This window comes from Protobothrops mucrosquamatus, unplaced genomic scaffold (genome assembly GCF_001527695.2).
Source record: "Protobothrops mucrosquamatus isolate PMUCROS unplaced genomic scaffold, P.Mucros_1.0 scaffold2771, whole genome shotgun sequence".
NCBI classification, from domain to species: Eukaryota; Metazoa; Chordata; class Lepidosauria; order Squamata; family Viperidae; genus Protobothrops; species Protobothrops mucrosquamatus.
Window position 1 is genome coordinate 1 of NW_015388809.1, and position 24167 is coordinate 24167.

Genomic DNA, 24167 nt, shown 5'->3' on the forward strand with positions numbered 1-24167 from the left:
CCTGTGAATTTGCACCCCCCCTGCGCCCCCCCTCCCTCCACAGTGGGCGGCGACCCGGCGGCTCGGATCAGATTCGCACAGGCAGGGGCAGAGAGCTGCGAGTGCGAGTGCGCCCCCCCAGATGTTGCGCCCGGTGCGGCCGGCCCCCCCTGCACCCCCCACGCTACGCCTCTGCCCCAATCAAGGAACTGGCAAGCAAGCTATCAGTAAACAACCCACCCAAACAACCCCCAAGATCACTCTCACTAACAATGAGAAAACAAATGGCTAGAATATAAATTGAGAGCAAACACCAATAATGTTCCCTAGCTTGGGTGATGCAAAAAAAAAAAACAGCCAAGCTCAGACAGCACCAAGGATCCCTCAAAGAATCTTAGCTAAAATGTGTACTGCAGATGAAGACAGTTTCAAATGATTTCAAGTGGAATCCAACTTCATTAGGAAAACTGAAGAAGACAAACAAAGAGGGCAAAGCTCTTTTTCAGAAGTGGAATTTTGTCCAAATAAAGAGAGCAGAAAATCCCCAGATTCTAGCAGACATCACCAGCAGACAATAAAGGCTATGTCTGTGTAGGCTTGAAAGAGAGTTAAGAGCTTCATATGATAAAATAATTTGAAACACTTCCTGTCTGATTAGGTCACAATGATAGGATTAACCGAAACAGTGTGTTTTCTGCATCAGGCAACTGGGGTTAATATTGTTAGTTCATTTAATTCTGCATCAGCACCAGGCAGGTTTCAAGGAGGAGCAAATTCTCACAGAGCCCTTTCATTCTAGAATATCACAGAAGAGTGGACATCATTTAAAAGCCAACTGAGAGAAGGGTATTTCCATTCATTATATCCATTGCTGCTTCTTTCATTTCCTGCTTGAATAAGACAACACGGTTCCAACTGCTCATTTTACAGTACGTGCTGCCAACTGTTACTGAAGTAGCAAAATGGCCCAAACATGAACATTTAAGTACTATAGTTACTGGTCATGACATCAGAAGTTCTCAGATGTTCTGTCAATGCAGAAGTTTGCAAACTTCGTCTTAAACCAAGGTTCACTTAATGTGCTTAAGGGCATACACATGTACTGTGTGAGCTCTAGTAATGAAAGTCAGGAGCACAATCAAAATAGGAAGCAAACTGAAATATAAAGTAGAATAATGATATAGGTATATATACACAATAATAATAATAATAATAATAATAATAATAATAATAATAATAATAATAATAATAATAATAATAATAATAATAATAATAATAATGATGATGATGATGATGATGATGATGTTGGAAGGGACCTTGAAGGTCATCGGGTCCAACCCCCTGCTCAGGCAGGAAACCCTACACCATTTCGGACAAATGGCTGTCCAGTCTCTTCTTAAAAACTTCCAGTGTTGGAGCATTCACCGCTTCTAGAGGCAGGTTGTTCCATTGGTTAATTTTTCTAACTGTCAGGAAGTTTCTCCTTAGTTCTAGGTTGCTTCTCTCCTTGCTTAGTTTCCATCCATTGCTTCTTGTCCTGCCTTCAGGCGCTTTGGAGAATAGCTTGACCCCTTCTTCTTTGTGGCAGCCCCTGAGATATTGGAAGACTGCTATCATGTCCCCCCTCGTCCTTCTCTTCATTAAACTAGACATACCCAATTCCAGCAACCGTTCCTTATAGGTTTTAGCCTCCAGTCCTCTAATCATCTTTGTTGCTTTTCATTACTTTCTATCCCCTCACCTCCTTCTTCCAGAGATGTCTTTCCACAAGGACTTCCAGATGAGTATGGTTTTGTCGCCACTTTCAAGTTCCGCAAGTCATCCAGGCGAGAAGATTGGTACATTTGGCAGATCATTGACAAATATGGCATACCACAGGTAAGGTTGCTTGTTCAGCCTTAAAGAAGTTGGGTTATTTCTCTCCAGCTTATTACACAGCACTGTTGGCTTTCTGTTGACTTTAGCACAGGGGTCTTCAAACTTGGCCCTTTTATGACTTGTGGAATTCTGGGAGTTGAAGTCCACAAGTCATAAAAGGGCCAGGTTTGAAGACCCCTGCATGTAGCAGCACCTTGATTAACAAAACTGATTTGTATGTAGCTGGGCTAGGTGCCAATATTTAGGAAGGCCTGACTCTCCAAAAATTAAGGAAGATTAGGTTAATTAGAACATAGAATAATAGACTTGGAAGGGATCTTGTAGGTCTTCTAGTCCAACCCCCTATACCATTTCAGACAAATGGTTGTCCAGTCTTCTTTTGAAAGTTGCCAGTGATGGAGCATCCACAACCTCTGATGGCAAGCCATCCAATAGTTGATTGCTCTCACCATTAAGAACTTTATCCTTGGTTCTAGATTGCTTCTCTCCTTGGTTTGTTTCCAACCATTGTTCATACTTTAGTGGGAGTCCACATGCCGAGAAAAGAACATGGATAGTTCCACAAAGCTTTATACTGCTCTTGGAATATTGCATCCAGTTTTGATCACAAAGATGTTGAGACTCTAAAAACAGTGCGGAGAAGCACAATAAAAATGGTTAGGGGACTGAAGGCTAAATGAACAGTTGCAGGAACTGTATAAGTCTAGTCCAGGGGTCTTCCAAAATTGGCCCTTTTATGACTTGTGGACTTCAGCTCCCAGAATTCCTTAGCCAGCATGCCTGGCTGAGGAATTCTGGGAGTTGAAGTCCACAAGTCATAAAAGGGCTAATTTTTGAAGACCCTTGGTCTAGTCTAACAAAAAGGAGGACCAGCAATGACATGATAGCAGTCTTCCAATATTTGAGGGGTCATCACAGAGAAGAGGAGGTTAAACTATTCTTCAAAGCACCTGAGGGCAGGAGAAGAAGTAATGGATTGAAGCTTATCAAGGAGAAATCCTAGAATTAAAGAGAAATTTCCTGTCAGTGAGGACAATTGATCAGTGAGATGTCTTGCTTCCAGAAGTTATGGGTGCTCATCACTGGAGCATTTAGAGAAGACAGTGCAGCCATTTGTCCAGAACGGTATACAGTCTCTTGCTTAAGCAGGAGATTAGACTGGAAGACCTCCAAGGTCCCTTCCAGCTCTGTTATTCTGTTAAGTCACCAGGAGATGAATCTATTCAGAACAGAATGGTTCAAAATAGAATTGTTGTATTAGAGTCCTTTGCTCTCCAAGGACTCTACACAGCGCAATACTTTAATTACAACACAGACACCATACTTTAATTACAACACACACCTTCCCTAACTACAGGCTATTGCTCTGGATCACCTCCGCCCTTCGAGGACTTTGCAAGGTGATCTTGCCAATTAAAAATGTGTTTAGTATTCAGTCCTTTATGCCCAGTTTAAGCAAAAAATCTCAAAGTCTTTAAAATAGCACACACCCTTTCTCCAAACGTTCTTGTGCTAATGGGGATGAGGTATGGCTTCGGCGTTGTTGTTCCTTTTTGTAATTGCTACTGAGCTTCCAGAAAAGCTCCAAGCTGCTGGCAGGATTTCTACCAGGACGTGCTGCTCACCGTAGTTTGCAGACTTGGCAGTTGAATGAAAGTCCTCACGCAAGATCGCAATAGCTGCCAACCTGCATGTGTCACCTCCGCTTCTCTGTCTGTAGGTGATTTGCATTCATGTTTCGTGCTACACACACCCCTTCCCCCAGTCTGCCTTATATTTTTGCTTTTTGTAAGCTCAAAAAACTGGGTGGGGTAAAGTTGCCCCTGGACATACAGTATAGCATGTCCTTGAAAGCACCAGAGTGCAGTTCAATTAACACAGGCATCTGCAACAAGGGCTTGGGTGCTTGTGAGTAAATTTATGAGTGCATGTAGGAAGTGCAGAGATGCATTTCTGCCTGGCTGCAGCCGACTGCAGAGCTGTGGTGATGTGGTGGTTAGAATGCAGTATTACAGGCTCATTCTGTCAACTGCCAGCAGTTCGATTCTCACCAGCTCAAGGTTGACTCAGCCTTCCATCCTTCTGAGGTCAGTAAAATGAGGACCCAGATCCTTGGGGGCAATAGGCTGACTCTGTAAACCGCTTAGAGAGGGCTGTAAAGCACTGTGAAGCAATATATAAGTCTAAGTCAGAGGTCCCCAACCTTTTGGGCACCAGGGAATGGTTCCATGGAGAAAGGTTTGTCCATGTACTGGAGAGTGTGTGGTTTTGTGTGCTGCCTGCATCCCATGGATGGGGCTTTGCTTGTTTGTGTGGACCGGTTGCTGGCATGCCGTGGCCCAGTACCGGTCCACAGACCAGGGGTTGGGGACCCCTGGTCTATTGCTATTGATTTTCCAAAGCACAAGGAACAATCCCTACTTCACTTCCTCACAGGTTGCAAAATTAATAAAGATTCAGCTCGCTGGTACTCAGAAAGGAGATGACTAAGAAATCTGCAGGCTAAAATAAAAACTGAAAAGCATTCTAGACTAAGAAAGTATCAAACCAAACCATCTTTTTCACAAAAATACCGAACCTAGACACGTCCAAAAAGTCATCAGTAGTCTAGCTTGACTTAAATTATTTTAGATTTTTATGTGCTAAGTCTGGGGAAGGGAATATTTTTTATGGCCCAAGGTTGCACTGAATGTCTGGAGTGTTTTGAAGTTATGCTTCTTGGATGAATGAAATGTTTTTAAAGGAGAAAAAAGAAAGTCCAGTTGCCTTTTGAAAAAAAAAAAAATTGGGACATCTGGAGGGTGTGTGGGTAACTGAAATCTGCAAATCACATTATATATGTAGATGACGTTCATTGTTACTGTTGTTTCAATTAAGACTTGCCTATGTTAGAACTGACACTATGGAGTTCATTGATAACCACCTCACAAATTGGAGGAAATTTAGATGTCAGCTTATTACAGGCTCTAAAGGGAACAAAAATTTTGAATTAGCTGCAAAGTTACAATTTGCCTATCTTTGGGAAGGTCTCTCCTCTCTTCATAAATATATCAGTATAAATGAGTTGGACATTCTTCATGTGTGTCACCAAGATGGGAGGGAGGTATAATAATATTAACGATGGAAAGAACTGGTATATAAATCATTCATTTAGTAGAAGGTGGGACTATACCAGGGGTAGGCAACCTCGGCTCTTTTATGACTCATGGACTTCAACTCCCAGAATTCCTGAATCAGCATAGCTGAGGAATTCTGGGAGTTGAAGTCCATGAGTCATAAAAGAGCTGAGGTTGCCTACCCCTGAACTATACGTTCTGCTTCATAAAACAAAGTATCATAACTTGAACAACATGTTCTTCAAAACAACTGAAGATGTCACTCCATTACTGGTATAAGAAAATAATAATAAATGAAGATTTGTTTGATATCCATAACTATTCAATAACAAAAATTTAAACAGTTTTAACCCAGTATGCTCTTCAGGAATAGTGGCATTTGATTGAATGATTGTCCAACACTAAAAGAGAAGAGAAGGTGATTCTGTCACTCGCCATATTTGTCAGCCATGATTACCCATCAAGAACTCAGCGTGTGGTCCTCAATGGAATCGCATCTACATGAGGGAAGTATGTAGTGGGGTGCCCCAAGGCTCTGTTCTAGGCCCAGTGCTCTTCAACATCTTCATCAATGATTTGGACGAGGGGATAGATAGGGAACTCATCAAATTTGCAGATGACACCAAGCTGGCAGGAATAGCCAACACTCCAGAAGACATGCTTAGGATACAGGAGGATCTTGACAGACTTGAACACTGGGCGCTATTTAACAAAATGAAATTCAATGGTGATCAAAGTAAGGTTCTACATTTAGGCAAGAAAAACCAAATGCATAGGTATAGTATAGGTGGTACCTTGTTCAATAGTAGTAACTGTGAGAGGGATCTTGGAGTCCTAGTGGACAATCACTTAAATATGAGCCAGCAGTGTGCTGCAGCTGCCAAAAAAGCCAACACAGTGCTAGGCTGCATTAACAGAGGGATAGAATCAAGATCACGTGAAATGTTAATACCACTTTATAATGCCTTAGTAAGGCCACACTTGCAATACTGCATCCATTTTTGGTCACCACGATGTAAAAAAGATGTTGAGACTCTTGAAAGAGTACAGAGAAGAGCAACAAAGATGATTAGGGGACTGGAGGCTAAAACATATGAAGAATGGTTGCTGGAATTGGGTATGTCTAGTTTAATGAAGAGAAGGACGAGGGGGGACATGATAGCAGTGTTCCAATATCTCAGAGGCTGCCACAAAGAAGAGGGAGTCAAGCTATTTTCCAAAGCGCCTGAAGGCAGGACAAGAAGCAACAGGTGGAAACTAATCAAGGAGAGAAGCAACCTAGAACTAAGGAGAAACTTCCTGACAGTTAGAACAATTAACCAGTGGAACAACCTGCCTCCAGAAGCGGTGAATGCTCCAACACTGGAAGTTTTTAAGAAGTCACTGGACGACCATTTGCCTATCCTGCACAGTTATGCTTTTTTCTTGTCTTTTGTGTCTAGCATGTTGATCGTATATAGTAATGAACCAGGAATAATGAATCCTCAGAATCAGGGATACCCCTAGCTGCAGATTAGAACGTATTGAAGCCATCAACACTCTGGGTCCTCCAAGGCTGTTAACTTTGATTTACTGCTGCACTCATCCTAGGGTTTTCCATAGTTCCTCATAATTGGCAATGCCAGCTGTAGCATTTGAGTTTGTGGTTCAAAACATCTGGGGCACTTAGAAATGGATTCTCTGTTTGATGAAGTTTGCTCTTACCCTTCTTCTCATGATTGATCTCTCCTTTGTTGGGTATTTGTTCTATAAAGATTCCTCTCCTTACAGTAATATGTCTGTTTTCAAAGGTTTCCATTCGGTTAGATGGGGAGAACAAAGCCTTGGAATACAATGCAGTTGGACTCACCAGAGATGCTGTGAGAGTGGTCTTCAAAAACGGACATGTCAATGATCTGTTTGATCGTAACTGGCATAAGATTGCCCTGAGCATCCAGTCCCAGACAGTCTCCTTATACATCGATTGCAAACTGGTCCAGACATTACCTATTGAAGACAGAGAAAATATTGACATCCAAGGGAAAACAGTGATCGGCAAACGCCTTTATGACAGTGTGCCAATTGATGTAAGTACGAGGGACAAAGCCTGGTAAGACAAAGGTCTATTGGAGAAAGATACATATGTGGTTAGAAAAAATATTGGGTGAACAAGTGGATTTTAAACCTGAACTTTTTTTANATTGGAATGTGCAGAGATGGACAGATTAACTATGAGGTTGAAAGATAAAGAAGATACAGACTATTATCAAATTTGGGACCTATTTTATTGTTGGCTAGAGGAAAGAATGAAGGATTAGGAATTGAACATGTATTAGCATAGCAAACTCCAGACAACTTGTTGATTGGAAAAATTAACATATGTTTATGAAAAAAAACCCAATAAAATCTTTATTAAAAAATAGTACAAGGGACAAAGACTACCAAAAAAGGGGGGATCAGTTCTACCACCAATCATATCCCTAAAATATCCTCTATATTTATTTAAACTATGGGTTGTTGTTTTTTTACGACCCCATAGTCCCTTTAATTTGGTGTGGGGTTGGGACAACTGGGTGGAGCTGAGCGTTTACTGGCTGGATGCCCTTTCTGACACCTATGTGGAGTTTGCAGCAGATTTTTTCTCTTTGTACCCTGAGAGAGAAACATCTGCCACTACTTAGGATCGAACTCTCAACCTTCCAAGTGGGAGGGGAGCATCTTCATCACTAGGCCACTGTGTGTCTCATTTATTTAAATTATGAATACAGACTTTTCAAGAAGTCTGTAGCATTAAAATATCTTCAATGCAGTATAGAATGATGATAGATTTAATATTTGGCCAGTGGCCACATTTCTATTTTTATGTTATGTATATATTATATTATTTTTTATGCTGCCTATGTCCCCTATAAGGTGACTTTGGGTGGCTGGCAAGTTAAAAAAAACAAGTACAAATAATTAAAATATTATACATTAAAACTATGCAGATTAAAATATTATTAACAAACTGTACTAAGACCAAAACTATTGGTAGTTCTCTGAAGACAAAGTGTACTAGGGGGTGACATGGTAGCAGTGTTCCAATATTTGAGGGGCTGCCACAAAGAAAAGGGGGTCAATCTATTTTCCAAAGCACCTCAAAGCAGGACAAGAAACCATGGATGGAAACTAATTGAGGAGAGAAGCAATCTAGAACTAAGGAGAAACTTCCTGACAGATAGAGCAATGAACCAAAGGAATAGCTTGCCTTCAGATGTTTTGGATGCTCCATCACTGGAGGCTTTTAAGAAGAGACTGGACAGCCATTTGTCTGGAGTGAGGGGGTTGGACTAGATGACCTCCAAGGTCCTTTCCAATTTAGTTATTCTGTTAAGTTGGATGACCTCTAAGGTCCCTTCCAACTATAAGCTATTCACCACTTCAGTTCACATTGTAAGGTTGGTTCCTGTACCTGTTATCATTATTCTACTGTATATATATGTTTGCTTCCTTTTTTAATTGTGCTCTTGACTTTCATTACTAGAGATTCATTACTTTCATTACTAGACCCTTCCAACTCTGTTATTCTGTTAGAATCACACCCTCTCTTTTTTTCTACCATCTTTAGCATATGCAATGTCTGGACCTTAAGCTTTGATAAGCAGCTCAATCATTCATGAAACGGAACAGAGCTTTTAAATCTTGCCAGAAATTTCTGAATTCTGACACTAGTTCTAAAAAGCAAGACACAGAAGATGGAGAGAACGGTGAAATGTTTACTGCTCGTTTTCCTACCCTGACATGGATTTTAAAACCTAGAATTACTCAGAGAAGGGCTTTGAGGCTTAGGCTTCTACATGTCAGAAATTTTTGCAGTTTCATGCCCTCAATCCAATTAACCAGTTTTCTAAAATGTCTCACATATCTTTTGCCTTCTTCTATTTCTTGTTCCAAGCTTTCTCCACCTGTAAACGTTCACACATTCTTCCACTATTTTTTTCTCCTTGCAAGAGCAAATTTGCATTTGTATTATGTCAGCAAATATTCTTCTGGGCCTATTATCCTGCTACAAACTCAGGAAGTGAACTGATACCATTTCTTTTTTCTTTTAGTTTGACCTTCAACGGATGGTTATTTATTGTGATTCACGACACGCTGAGTTTGAAACCTGCTGTGATATTTCTCCTGGACCTGTAAGTTTAAACTGTAGACCTGCTTTGCAAATGTGCTTTAAGGACATACCCTTATGACAATGGTTCCTTGTTATACCTTTGGATGGAAGGGTTAAATTTGACTGAGATACATGAACAAACCAGCCACCATTCTAGAGAAAATATAACTAGTCCTCCATTTACAACTATGGTTTGGTTTGGAATTTCCATCATAAGTCTCTGTGGCTATAAGTCAAGCCAGACCTGATTTTATAACCATTTTTACAGCAGTTCTTAAGTGAATCCAGCCACCCCGCAAAAAAAGGGTCACAAATCATGACTACAGGATGTTGCAACCGGTTGTAAATGTGAGCTGGCTGCCAAACACTCAAATAGCTATCACATGGCCATGTGGGTGTTGCAACAGTTTACACCGCGCTGTAAAAAAGATGTTGAGACTCTAGAAAGAGTACAGAGAAGAGCAACAAAGATGATTAGGGGACTGGAGGCTAAAACATATAAGGAATGGTTGCTGGAATTGGGTATGTCTAGTTTAGTGAAGAGAAGGACGAGGGGGGACATGATAGCAGTGTTCCAATATCTATCTATCTATCTATCTATCTATCTATCTATCTATCTATCTATCTATCTATCTATCTATCTATCTATCATCTATCTATCTATCTATCTATCTATCTATCATCTATCTATCTATCTATCTATCTATCTATCTATCTCTATCTATCTATCTATCTATCTATCTATCTATCATCTATCTATCATCTATCTATCTATCTATCTATCTATCTATCTATCTATCTATCTATCTATCTATCTATCTATCTACAACGGCACTGACTTATGGCCGTTTCTCACATTGGCAGCATCCCCATAGTGATGTGATCAGAATTTGGACTCTTGGCAACTGATTCATATTTATGACGGTTGCAGTGTCCTGGGATCATATCATCCCTCTTTTGTAACCTTCTGACAAGCAAAGACAATGGGGGAGCCAGATTCACTTCACAACTGTGTTACTGCACCTACAACTGTAGTGTTTTGCTTAATAATTGGGTCAAGGAAGGTCATAAAATGGGGCAAAACAACAATTGTCTCACTTAACAACAGAAACGTTGGGTACCATTGTGGTCATAAGTCGAGGACAATCTATAGTGCCAAATATCCTCCAGTTATAAATTGTTGATAAAAGTGAACTATTTCCTTTTTCTTGAAAAACATGTCCATACCCATCTTTTCTTTTTAAAATCCTATTTAAATCCTATTGATGCAGTGTTGTTATTGTTTCTGATTTTTACCAGGATTGTCAAGTGACAGTTGTTACAGATGTTCCCACTCCGCTAATTCCATCGACTGTTCCAAATGAGCAGATTGGACCTACCAAGACAGTCAATTGTTCCTGTACTCCAGGAGAAAAGGTTTGTTTGCAGTAGTGGTGAATATCTGTAGCTCAGGTGTAGGATTGCTATCTGTCAGAAATAGTATAGGGCAGGGGTGTCAAACTGCTGGCCTGCAGGCCGGATGCATCACACGGAAGCTGCGCCCACCCCCAACTCCAGCAAAGGGAAAAAAGTCATGATACGTTGCAACATGTCACATGACGTGGTGAGTTTGACACTCCTGGTGTAAGGTCTCCTGCTTGGACTAGATGACCTACAAGATCCCTTCCAACTCTGTTATTCTATTCTAATAGAGCCTTTCATCCTTCTGAGGTTGGTAAAATGAGGACCCAAATGGATGGGGACAATACGCTGATGTTGTAAACCGCTTAGAGAGGGCTGTCTAGCACCATGAAGAAGTATATAAGTCTAAAGTACTATTGCTATTGCTATCCCTTCTGTGCATTTTTCTCCACCTATTATGCAGCTGTAGGCACACCCTCTCTTATCCGATCATTCTCTAGGCAACATTTCTTGCACCTGTTTCTCAAGGTCTTTCTCACATACAATTACATCGTCTGAATTTTACAGCCCAAATATGGTTCCATTGGCATCCTTCAGTCTCGAGAGACTATGGTGTCGTGCTCTGGAAAGAGGTCCTAAGGCAGCATCTGGTGTGGCTAAAAAGGCCAATTTGAGAATGGCAGTCCCTTCCACACTGAGGGCAGATACAATCTGTCCCCTGTCCAGCCCCCAGATTTCACTGGTTCCGGGACTGCCTCTTTGCCTCAGCCTGCCGCACAAGTGTCTCTTCGAATTGGAGAAGGCCATGCTGCGTCTTTAGCCTCCAGGCTGAACTATCAGAGGTCAAAGATTCCCAGCTGTTAATGTCCATCCCCAAGGCCTTTAGGTCCCTCTTGCAGATATCCTTATATCGCAGCTCAGGTCTCCCTCTGGGGTGCTTTCCCTGCACTAGTTCTCCATACAGGAGATCTTTCGGAATCCGACCATCAGCCATTCTCACAACATGCCCAAGCCAGCGTAGACATCGCTGTTTCAATAGTGTATACATGCTAGAGATCCCAGCACATTCCAGGACTGCACTATTTGGGACTTTGTCATGCCAGGTGATGCCGAGAATACGTCGGAGACAGCGCATATGAAAAGTGTTCAGCTTTCTCTCCTGCCATACGTGAAGAGTCCAAGACTCACTGCAGTACAAGAGTGTGCTCAAGACGCAAGCTCTATAGACCTGGATCTTTGTGTGTTCTGTCAACTTGTTACTAAGCCATACTCTCTTTGTAAGTCTAGAAAATGTGGTGGCCTCAATTAAAACCACTATGTTGTTGTTTTTTCCCCCCAATCCCATGTAGTTGTTTTGGGAACTGCTTTCAGCAGTTATTGCAGATGTGCAGACTGCTCACACTGAGCCACTAAGTCAGGATTCAGAACATGTTAGAAGCAATGATGAATTTTGCTATTAAACAGCCTATATTTTTTTCATTTTTAGGGGGACAGAGGCCTTCCTGGATTTGAAGGACTGAGAGGACAAAAGGTCAGTCTTATCCAAAGAATAAAACATATTTTAAAAATGAAACATAAACTGCAAACATTTCCTTCTTCTTTTCAATATTATACCCTCTATGGTTTTTTGCAGCCTTAAACAGAGTGGCCATATTTTTTTAATTGTGGCACTTTAACTAATAAGGGAGGCTTTCACAGAAAGAATGAGAAATTGCTAAAAGAAAGAACTATCCAGTGGTGGGATTCAGCCGGTTCGCACCACTTCAGCAGAACCGGTAGCTAATTTTTTGTTGCCCAGGCCCAGAATGGACTACCGGAAGTGGCATCCATGCAGAGAACCGGTTGTTTACATATTTGAATCCCACCACTGGAACTATTGTCTGATGACCACAACACTCTTATCTTTTAATAGCCACCACCTTAACCATGGCTGGCACTCAAGATGATTCCAAAGATGCTAAACCACAGCCAACTTCATAGAATGAAATGCAATGATTGAACAGGATTTTGCCTGTGTAAGAAATCAACCTTAAAAACTCATTCCATTCATGGCGTCCCACAGCATTTCTAAAATAGTGCCAGATACAATGCAGATTCCTGCTTAACACTCAAAGCAGACCTGCCTACACAACTGGTTCGATGTGTCGAGTGGTTTGTTTGACACTGACATGGTATTAAAGGCTTCTGCTTTTTCGTTTTCTTCTTTTAATGTTTGTTTTTTTCACCCATGATTTATGTTTGCACAGATTAATGCTTGGATGATAGTATTTTCCATCAACATCTTTGCAGATGGCATCTGTAAATGCTTTACAGTTATTTTGCTGTCTTAGTTTATTAGAATTTAGACCACAGGGCACTAGAAAAAGACAGTATAATAAGACCAAGGATATAACACATTGTAGTTTTATTTATTCTGATTTATTCATAACATTGGTGGATGCATATTTTCTGACTAACTCTACAGCTCTGGAAATGATAGATACCATTTGAACATATGCACAAAAGCAATATTCTTGGATGCAGATCCTATCTATGCAATCTTTTATCCTCCTCCTCCTCCTCCTCTTCTCCTTCCTTCCTTCCTTCCTTCCTTCCTTCCTTCCTTCCTTCCTTCCTTCCTTCCTTCCTTCCTTCCTTCCTTCCTTCCTTCCTTCCTCTCCATGTTAGATAAAGAGATGCATGTTTCACCATTAAGTTTTTATTTAAAAAACTGGCTATGATAATAAAGGTCAGTGGGGGGAAATTCCTTCTTGCTAACGTATCTTTATTTTTGTCAAGGGAGACATTGGACCAATTGGACCTCCTGGCCCAAGGGGAGACAAAGGAGAACCAGTAAGAAAATTTATGAGACCCTAAATATTCCTTTTTCGATCCTAATGTAATCATATACTTGTGAGAAAACTCATGCAGTTTAAAAAAAATCAGAATAGGTCCTGACGGACTAACTTAAATAAATTCTAAATCCAGATATTGAAGACCCCAGTTGAATATTTTAAAATAATTAGCTATGGAGGAGGTCTGCAGTGGTCTCAGGAACTCTGCCCACAGTAACATCCTTGACCTTCTCATCATAGGAAAAACAGATGGTAGAAATGTCCTCTTCAGACAGCCAAAGTCATAGTCATCTAAAAAGAGTTATAAATTCTATTTAGATCAGGGATGTCCAACTTTGGCAACTTTAAGACTTGTAGACTTCAACTCCCAGAATTCCCCAGCCAGCCATTTTGAGAATTGAAGTTCATTAGTCTTAAAGTTGTTAAGATTGGACACCCCTCATTTAGATCTTTGCCCATCCATATGGAGAAATCTTGGTTGGAAGAGACATAAATCAATGTGTTCATATATGTGTGTTTTCCCTGATTCAACATCTCACTACAGCCAAAGTTTTGTCATGAATTATTTCTGAAGGTATCTAAAGAACTAGCTTAAAAAAAATGGAAGCAGACATAATATTGACTTTCACAAAATTAGAGAGATTGTCCTTGAATCCACCTCCTTTCTTGCAGGAGAAATTCTAATTAGAATTTTTCAGATCTCATTTACCGGAACATATACCTAAAGTTTTACAACCTTTCATAAAAATATTTACCGCAGCTATCTTTCAAAGACCTCTTCTTATTATTGTGAAATATAAAATAGTGTTTTGATCCTTCCCAGTTTCAAAGAAATTAAATGGCAGAGCTAATAAAGGTGAGGTTTTCAACTGTTAAGTTCTACACCACCCTGTCAATTTGGCTGTCATCCAGTTGTATCAAAGAAATTATACCATCCCCCTACAATTATCTATATTAGCTAGGGATTATGGAAGCTGAAGTCCAACATACTTGGACAGCACCTGTTTGATGGACGTTCTTTTTTAGTTACGGTCATAATAGTAGAGACTTTTCCTTGACATCTTGGTTAGAATCTTCCACACAATCTGATTCATGCTTTACAACCTTGATGCTAGCCGAAGATGCAATGGTTTGTTAATCGGATGTGTTCAATTAATCAATGTGCTATTTCATAGCTTAATATAGCTGTTATCATTGTGCATTATTTCTGACCTTGCATATCTTTATCCTTGCATCTGTGGATCCTGGATTTATTAATTTCTCTTTTCAGGGTGGGGGAACATTTGGACGAGGAGAAAAAGGACAAAAGGTATCATTGAAATATAAGTTCAAGAGCGTCTTGAGTGTATGGTCTAGTTTGTGTTCATTTCGTGTGTCTCCCAGTTTCATTCCAGGTGCAAATTCAAAATCCTGGTTAGCACCTTCAAAATTCCATTTGGCATGAGGCCAGATATAATTAGTGGATCGCCACTCCCATAGGATATCTGCCAGCCCCATCAAATCAGATAGTTTGGGTGCTTTCTAGGTCCCCTCTAATAAATGATGTCCTCTGACAGGATCTGGGATGAGGGCTTTTTCAGTAGTGGTACCTGCCCTATAGAATTGTGTTCACAAGTTATCCAGAAGGCCCTTAACTTCTTGGCCTTTGGAATGACCTTTAAGATCTCATTGTTCCCCCAGGCATTGACCCTCTGTCTCTCCATCCATCCATCCATCCATCCATCCATCCATCCATCCATCCATCCATCTGCCATCTACCTGCCCAACTATCTACCTATCTACTCTTCTACCCATCTACCTGTCCATCCATAGATTAAAATCTGCTAGATGGAAAGTGCAACATCACAGTCCAAGGCCTACCTTGTCTGCATGTGTGTCAGAGACATATATAGGGGAAAAAAAGAATGGGGCTTGTGTCATGATGCTTCATGTAATGTCTTGAAGATCACAACTTCTCCCTTCCCTGTCAGGATGTCTGTCTGTCTGTCTGTCTGTCATGTCAGGAGTAAAAAGATGCTGTCTGAAGTCCTCATGGCCTAGTTGTTTCCTAAATTCGGCACCATTGTCGAGACTAAGACTAGCTAAAACGAGGGAGAAAGTATTCTTCTGTTTCTTGAACACATGAAGTAACGACGTAAAAGGGGGAAAGGGGGGAGGGGGGGAATAAAGTAGAATGCAAAACTGAGTTTCTTCACTGTCCGTCTTTTGCAGTGGGACACGATGAAGTATGACACTTCTTCTAGACAGAAAGTTTCCCAAGTCTTTGTCAGCTTTCTTGTCCCTTCATGCCCAGATAAGAAAACTAAGATTTGTTGTTCTTTTATTTTATTTATTTATTTATTTATTAATTAAACTTTTACCCCGCCCTTCTCCTTACGGACTCAGGGCGGCTAACAACCAATAAAATACAAATACACCCCAAGACACCCCTTAAAACTTGGTTAAAAAGAAATATTTAAATTGGCTATAATTAATTTAAAATGTTTAAGAACCCCACTAAAAAATTTCCCCTTAGGCCAGTCCTGCTTGCTGAAATAACCATGTCTTGAGGGCGCGGCGGAAGGAAGGGAGATCCGGAATCACCCGGATCTCTGGGGGTAGCTCGTTCCAGAAGGTGGGGGCTCCCACCGAGAAGGCCCTCCCCCTGGGAGTCGCCAGCCGGCACTGTCTGGCTGACAGCACCCTGAGGAGACCCACCCTGTGGGAGCGTACCGGCCGATGGGGGGTAATCTGCGGCAGAAGGCGGTCTCGGAGATATCCAGGTCCGATGCCATGGAGCGCTTTGAAGGTGATAACCAACACCTTGAAGCGCACCCGGAAGGCCACCGGCAGCCAGTGCAGCTCGCGCAGCAGCGGTGTTACATGGGAGCAACGAGTCCCTCCCAACACCGCCCGCGCGGCCGCATTCTGGACCAGTTGAAGCCTCCGGGTGCTCCTCAAGGGGAGCCCCATGTAGAGAGCGTTACAGTAGCGTTACAACACAACAACAGTTGTTGTTGTGTTGTGTTGGTTGTGTCTTTATTTTTTCTTTTCCCTTTGGAACACAGCAATTACAGGGTTTCTGTTTTATTCACTGACCCAGAATACTGAGCATATAATTGTTTTGAGATCCTGTAATTGCCCGTCTAAGCAGTTGATTTCTCAGCCACCACAGAAATTTCAGGGAGGGCTTGCAAGTTTATTTGGTTTTTTCTTGGCCTTAGAAGAGCCTGCAACATTTTATTCTGATTTTTCATCCTTCCCTGGAAAGCAAATGGCCATTCATGGTAATGCACTGACATCTACTGGATGCGTTGATAAGGTGGAAAATTTTCCCTTGCAGGAAGCATTTGAGCAAAAATGGGCATAGAAATCTAGAGAAACTGATAAATTTGCCTTGTTAGCAAACCCTGTGATTAAGTTCCTTTTCAAAAATATCAACAGGACTCCTTGTGGATTGTAATGCTTTTGTTCCTCTTACCTATTTTAGCAGAATGCTATGTTTTATGCAAATATTTTCCATTCTGCTCTTTTAGGGTGAAAAGGGACCCCAAGGCTTACCTGGTCTAATGGGTGAGAGAGGAGAAAGGGTAAGTATCTGTACAATAATAAAATAAAAAAAGATAAATAAAATAAAATAGTAAAATAAAATCTATATAAATAAAAATGTAAATGTTGGTTTGTTCAAAATCTTAAATCTCTGAAAGTTCTTCACCAATTGCTTTGAAATTTTGACACAACGTTGCATTAGAATATGTGTGTGTTTTTATATACCTATATTATATAGATGTCACATTTGGCACTGTTAAAAAACAGCGCCAAATGTTGGACGTAAAAGTAACACACGCTTTTACCAGACTGAGCCACAGCAACGCGTGGCTGGGTACAGCTAGTAATAAAATAAAATAGTAAAATAAAATATTTTTTTCAGGGGCATAAAAATAAATACAGGCAGTGATTATAACAGCTGCAATTTTATATGACTTTTTCTGCAATTCAATCAAATGCAAAAATTTGAACATCAAGTATGACATAATTCAGTAGAAACTGAAAACGGAACTCATAAAGTCATAATGGTCAACTGCTTGAATCAGAATGACACGTTCAGTAAATTTTGAGATCTGGATAAGCAATAGCAATAGCACGTAGATTTATGTACTGCTTCATACTGCTTTGCAGCACTCTCTAAGCAGCTTAAAAAGTCAGCATATTGCCCCTAATTTGGTTATTCTAAAGCTTAAATATAATTTTTTCCATTTCCCATCTCATTAATTTCTTGGATCTGATTTAACATCTGTTCATTGAAACATTTTGCTTCAAGGTAGCTTGAAAGGAAAAAGAGAAAGAAGGAAAATATAGATCAAGTGCTATGGAACCAGTTCTAAAAAAACTATTACTTGAGTACTAAAATATTTCTTGGCTGTTATCATTAAAGAACAGAGATTTTTACTGGGCTTTTAAGCATCTGTGCTGGACCAGTATGTAACTCTGGCCAGAGCATATATTTAGCTTATTAAACTGTGTGTAGAGCAAGTAGCATCTTAAGGGTTAAAAGCTGTATCCTTAAAAGAACTGTGTTAGAGCATTTAGCATTTAAAGGGTTAAACGTTGTCTCCTTAAGAGATGGCCTCTGGGAAATGTAGTCTAGTTGGTAGTCAGTCCTATATCTTATCTAGTCAGTGGGAGGGGCTTCAAAGTTTATTACAGGATGTCCTGGTTAGTGCCAGGGTTGTAAAAGCCTTTGTTTAATCAAGCATCATGCACGCATCGATTGGCATCTGTAACCATGCCTAGCTGAGATGGGGAATTATTTCTTTTTACCTACAAGAATGGACAGCTTTTAACCCTTAAGATGCTACTTAGTCTACACACAGTTTTCTAAGCTAAATATATGCCCTGGCCAGAGTTATATACTGGTCCAGCACAGCATCTGAGGGACAGAGAGATTATAATTTAACTGCCTTCTTAATATTTTATTTCTCTTAGTCTGGGGATGTGTGGAGAAAGGAAAAGAGAAGATTGAACACATTTGATGGCATTTTTAAGGATACTGAGACACGAGCAATTGTTTATCTTGAACTGCTCATGGTTTAGATAAGAGGGATGTGGCTTTTTACCAGCTTATCATACATATCTGCTGTCTTGATATTTGCTGAACCTAGAAATCCTTCAAGCCCTATTCTCACAGAATCTCTTTAGTAAGTTTTATTAAGAAAAAAAGGAAGGGGATTGTAGGAATTATGACAACTAAACTCTTTACAATTTACAACCCATGTATGTCGAAGAACATTTACTGGAAGAGAATATTTTAGCTCAGGGTTCAACCGTAGAGTCCTTGATGTTCCCTGAGCTTGGTTGTTTGCAGATGTTTGAACATAATCAGTATGAGGTTTACTGCTTGTTTATGCTTGTGTGTGTGTGCGCGCACACCCACATACACACCCTGTCAATTTTGATGGAGGTCTGGAAAAGAGGAGAAAGAAGGAATCTACACCACATGATATCACAGTGTTCCAATATCTGAGAGGGTGCCACAAGGAAGAGGGGGGTCAAACCACCAGAAGGCGGGACAAGGAACAATGGATGGAAACTGATCAAGGAGAGAAGCAACCTGGAATTAAGGAGAAACTTCCTCACAGTGAAGACAATTAACCAGTGGAACAGATTGCTGTCAGAAGTTTGTGGGTGCTCCATCACTGGAGGCTTTTAAGAAGAGACTGGACAGCCACTTGTCTGAAATGGTATAGGGTCTTCTGCTTGAGCAGGGGGTTGGACTAGAACAGGGCTTTTCAACCAGCGGTACGGGTACCACCTGTGGTACATTGGCACCTTGCAGGTGGTACGTGACCATCCTAGAAAAGTAGCGGGGGAGGGGAATGAGCTGAACTGGTGGCAGCACCACACAAGCCTGAGCGAGAGATGGCTGGAGCTGCAGGGCTGTCAGGGCTCAGCAGAAGCACCAATCAGCTGGAATGTTGCAGCATCTCCAGGGTCTTGTGATTTACATTCAGATGCTTGGCAACTGATTCATATTTATGATCGTCACAGTGTCCCAGTGTCATGTCAAGTGACCAAAACCTGCTGCAATACCCAGCAGAGGGGGGGAGAATAAAAATCAAACACCCCCCTACCCCACCCTCGCTGCCAATCCTCAACAGAAATGCTCACAATAGTGAAAACCTTGGACAGGAGGAAGAGCACCGCCGGGTGGACAGGCAGGTGTCTTGCTCGGCTGTGGCTTGGGGGGCACTTTTTTCAGTGCCATTGTAACTTCGAACAGTCACTAAGTGAACTGTTGTAAGTCGAGGACTACCTGTTACTTTATCAGTTTTTTTCCTTTTTTTTTTTTTTTTTTGGTCATCAAGTTTTTGACCCCTTGCTAGGCGACTGGTGTTGCCATATCCTAAAAATGGTACAATGGGTGAAAAGGTTGAAAAGCCCTGGACTAGAAGACCTCCAAGGTCCCTTCCAACTCTGTTATTATTATATCATCAAAACTGGCAGGGCAAGCTACTTAGTTGAGTAATGAAATGTCTGCAAGCAAACAACCAAGCTCAGAAAGCATGAATAATCCCAAACTATCTGCTGCACCTTTTGAGTTTGGAAATTGACATTATGGTACATCACTCCAACAGCATTTATCAAATAATTTAATTCACTGCTTAATCCCTGTATTTTGGAAGTGATGATATATCAACTAGGAGATCACAAATTAATGTGGCTAGAGTTGAGTGTGCCTAGATTTGTCTTCTTTATTATTCAGGTCCTCCTGCCTTTAACCAATGCTATTTTAAAATATCACTATGATTTCCCATTAATTTTGTCGTCATAATCTGTATTCTTTTAGGGTTCCATTGGTGCATCCGGCATCCCAGGGAACGATGGAGCCAAAGGAGAAATTGTAAGCTTTTCTCTTCTCTTTTTTTAAAATCCTCTTTTCCTTGTAACGTAAACCAGGTGTTTGGATCAATCATTATTGAATGGAACATGTCTAGGGGATTAATATTGTGGTTCCCAATGTAAGAAAACAAATAAAAGCAGGTTATTAACCTGAACAAGCCTATTGTTGGGCCAAGGGAGCAAAGAGACTTCTTATAGATTATTGGTTCTGGGAAGCTCTGAGGAGGAATTTCAGTTGTCATCCATTAAAATGCTACGCTGTGACTAGAGAGTTTACAGAAGCAGTTGAGCAAAACAGTTCAGCAAAACACAGCTATTTATTTCTCTGCAAACAAAAGTATGCCAGCTGAAATTCGATGGGTGGAAACACGGGAACTCTGGCGGAATCTGAAAAGAATTATTATCCACTTCTGTGTCTACAAGGGTGCAAGCAATCTTCTTCAGCAATAGTACACATTTTTTTAAGGTAAACATTTACCCTGTCCAGTAGTGTCCAACTCCTCCACCATACCCTGATGACTGAGAATCTCCATAGACAACACTGGTGAAGTTCTCTCTTCCAGAAAACTTGGAGTAATCGTGTGAAAAACTTTCCATTTCTCTCAAAATAAGCATCTCTTTTGGTTTCATAGATTATGGTTTTTCAGTATACCCTGGTTCCTAAGGTGTGCACAGCAAGTCTTTGCAATAAATATTATTTTGCCTTTTTTTAGGGAGAACCTGGTCTTCCTGGAGCATCTGGCCTTCCTGGACCATCTGGACCAAAGGTGACCATATATGAATCTATTTTAAAAAGATTTTAAAAAGATGTTGTGATTCTAGAAAGAGTACAGAGAAGAGCAACAAAGATGATCAGGGGACTGGAGGCTGAAACATATGTAGAACGGTTGCTGGAATTGGGTATGTCTAGTTTAATGAAGAGAAGGACGAGGGGGGACATGATAGCAGCGTTCCAATATCTCAGGGGCTACCCCAAAGAAGAGGGAGTCAAGCTATTCTCCAAAGCGCCTGAAGGCAGGACAAGAAACAGTGGATGGAAACCAATCAAGGAGAGAAGCAACCTAGAACTAAGGAGAAACTTCCTGACAGTTAGAACAATTAACCAGTGGAACAACTTGGCTTCAGAAGTTGTGAATGCTCCAACACTGGAAGTTTTTAAGAAGAGATTGGACAACCATTTGTCTGAAATGGTAAAGGGTTTCCTGCCTGAGCAGGAGATTGGACTAAAAGACCCAAAAGGTCCCTTCCAACTCTATTATTGTTATTTATTGGAAAAAAAATTTTTTTATTACAGTACTTACTCTAAGTGTCCTCAAAGTCCTTTCTAAATGACAAACACTAAAGGTAGAACCCGAGTCTACGTGGTTCAAGGACTAGTCTTCTCTGTGGATTGAGGATAAGGATGTATTGTCAAACAGATTTTAGACTAAGTGACCTTTTACATCATAGAAACTAATACATAACTTACTAGATGTATAGAGGCTTTTTGATAGTCCCTTTGTCCCCTTAAATACTATTATTTTTCCAAATAGCTGCAAAGTAATATTTACTTATTTCCACTCTACTGCAATATAATTCTGTAAAGTTGTCAACATATTTTTCCCTTACTTCCTTAGTCAGCTTTTTACACTAATGTAATGGCTCATTTATTAATGTGCCAATACTTGACTATACTGAGAATGTTGTGTTTGATTTCTAAAATACAGTAATAATAGCTTGCCTGGCTGAAAACCTATTTGAGTCATCAAAGATTAATAGCGATACTAATTTTGATTTATAATCTCCTTTGTATTTAAGTTTCTGGTGTGCTTTTTTACAGTTTCAGCAAAATATCCACCAGCATTTGTATTAATGTTTTTGCAACCTAAAAAAAGTCAATACAACTCTATACTGTTTCTTTTCAAATTTTGACTCAGGGAGTTGTAGACCATTATTCATAACCTCCAAACCAAGACACACTTTCAGTGTCTCCCCTACAGTGGAAAATGCAAGACCAGGACACTGATTTATCTTAAAGGGCAACTAATTTGGAAATTCTTAGGGGGAAAGTAACACAATTAGACAATAGATTAGTTTTGGGTCCTGGTACATTAGTCCATTTTGATGCCACCCTTTCTCTCCTTCATACCTCAACTTCCTTGGATTTACAAATTTATATTTTCCACATTCCTTCCTTCCGTGTAAATGGCACATAAACCATTGTTCCCAGCCAGCATGTATAAGGCTGAAGGCCTGGTGATCTCATGGATACATCATGTAATTGATGTTGGCCATTAGTATTGTTTTCTTCCAGGGTAACTTTCTGAGACATTCTCTGGATTTGGACAGCTAATAAATTTGAATGAATGAATGAATGAATGAATGAATGAATGAATGAGTGAATGAATGAATGAATGAATGAATGAATGAATGAATGAATGCATATATACATACATGCATACATATATATACACATATATACTTTTTATTTTTATTTCCCAGTCTAAGCCTTAGCTCTTACATTATCTGGAGCTTCTGACTTCAGTGAAGATCAGCTAAGTGCTTTCTCTTAGTTGAGTCAAACACATGCAGCCCCTCCTAAATTTGTTGTCGGCTTAATCCAGTGAATCCGTAAATTAATCCATGTGTGTGACATGCATGTGATGGCTTAATCCTGGGATGGAATAAGTAGCTGATAAAGTACCCTTTATCATCTGGTGCAACATATGGACAATGCCATGACTTTTCATCTTTATGTCAGGTTATCCACAATTGTTCAGTCTCAAGGAAAAAAAATATGCTGTTGATTAGACACAAATAGATGGTGGAGGACAGGAAGGCCTGGAGGAACATTGTCCATGGGGTCGCGATGGGTCGGACACGACTTCGCAACTAACAACAACAACAGACACAAATAGCCACCTGGTTTTAGCGCTCAAGTAGTTTGCTTTTCAGAAAGGCTATCAAGATGTTTACAATATTGTAGAATTACTTTTTAAAGAGGATTTACACTTGTTCATGTAAATAAACTACCATAGATTTTGATTGTGTCCTCAAACCTTGTTTTCTTTTCATTTTTGCTTAGGGAGAAGAAGGGCGTCTAGGTCCCCCAGGGCGTCAAGGTTATGTTGGAGCACCTGTAAGTCAGGATTTGTTGTTGTCGTTAATTTAATATTCTACATGGAAATTTGAATCTAATTTGTAAAATTGTCTGTCAAGAAGATATGTGATTCTCAAACCAGAACCAGAGAATTGCATATTATACATAGATATTTGGCAGGTTATCGAAGTTAAGGAAGGTAGAACAATTCCATTCAATAAGGTCAAAGCCAGGGCTATGCAGCCCTTCTGATTCAGTTCCCAAGATATGTTTTCTGATAGTCCAACCCTGGAGAAGATGAAGGGTGGAGAAGAAGCTTCTTTAATATCCCTTGAAGTTTGGAATCAAATGCAGAATGGATTTACTCAGAAGTCCATTTAATTCCACAATGTGTGTCATGCATCTGAGGTCAGCTATGGACATAATAGTTCCTTAGGAATTTGTATTTGAGCCATAGTATTTTGCAATCTGCAGGTAACATATTGATAAGCCTGTACAATGAATTTATATAGGCTTATCAATATGCACAGTAGACAAACAAATTGTAGTTTCTTTTACTATCTTTAGAATCTTTAAGTCTGCATTACATTTTCAGACATCTGAACCAGCTTGAGTATTTGCATAATCCAAATGGGCAAAATAGAAAAGGATTAGTAATTAACATATGCCAGATGTAAGTATTCCTTGTAGACATGCCCTCTCTTTCCCATTCATTCATCATATTCTAGACACATTGTGTAACAGTGTTGGTTGCTTAATGAGAAATAAATGCATTTTTTTAGTCTTTAATTTGCTGTAATTTAATTGTTCAGTTCCCAAATGAAACAATGTTTGTTCAGGAGTAAAACATCTTCATAATAATTAGGGTTTTT

General features: G+C 40.2%; 1 protein-coding gene across 1 annotated transcript in view; it reads left to right on the forward strand.

The window, feature by feature from the left end:
- Positions 1-1733: 1733 nt before the first annotated feature.
- Positions 1734-24167, forward strand: part of COL22A1 (collagen type XXII alpha 1 chain) — a gene marked incomplete at its 5' end in the record, with an annotated part of 125127 nt that continues 102693 nt past the window's right edge. The window contains 11 exons of the mRNA XM_015825724.1: positions 1734-1857; positions 6764-7039; positions 9044-9124; positions 10402-10518; positions 11990-12034; positions 13282-13335; positions 16853-16906; positions 18303-18404; positions 20164-20217; positions 20930-20983; positions 23281-23334. Of these exons, the coding sequence (XP_015681210.1) occupies positions 1734-1857; positions 6764-7039; positions 9044-9124; positions 10402-10518; positions 11990-12034; positions 13282-13335; positions 16853-16906; positions 18303-18404; positions 20164-20217; positions 20930-20983; positions 23281-23334 (1015 nt within the window). The remainder of the gene's footprint in view (positions 1858-6763; positions 7040-9043; positions 9125-10401; positions 10519-11989; positions 12035-13281; positions 13336-16852; positions 16907-18302; positions 18405-20163; positions 20218-20929; positions 20984-23280; positions 23335-24167) is intronic.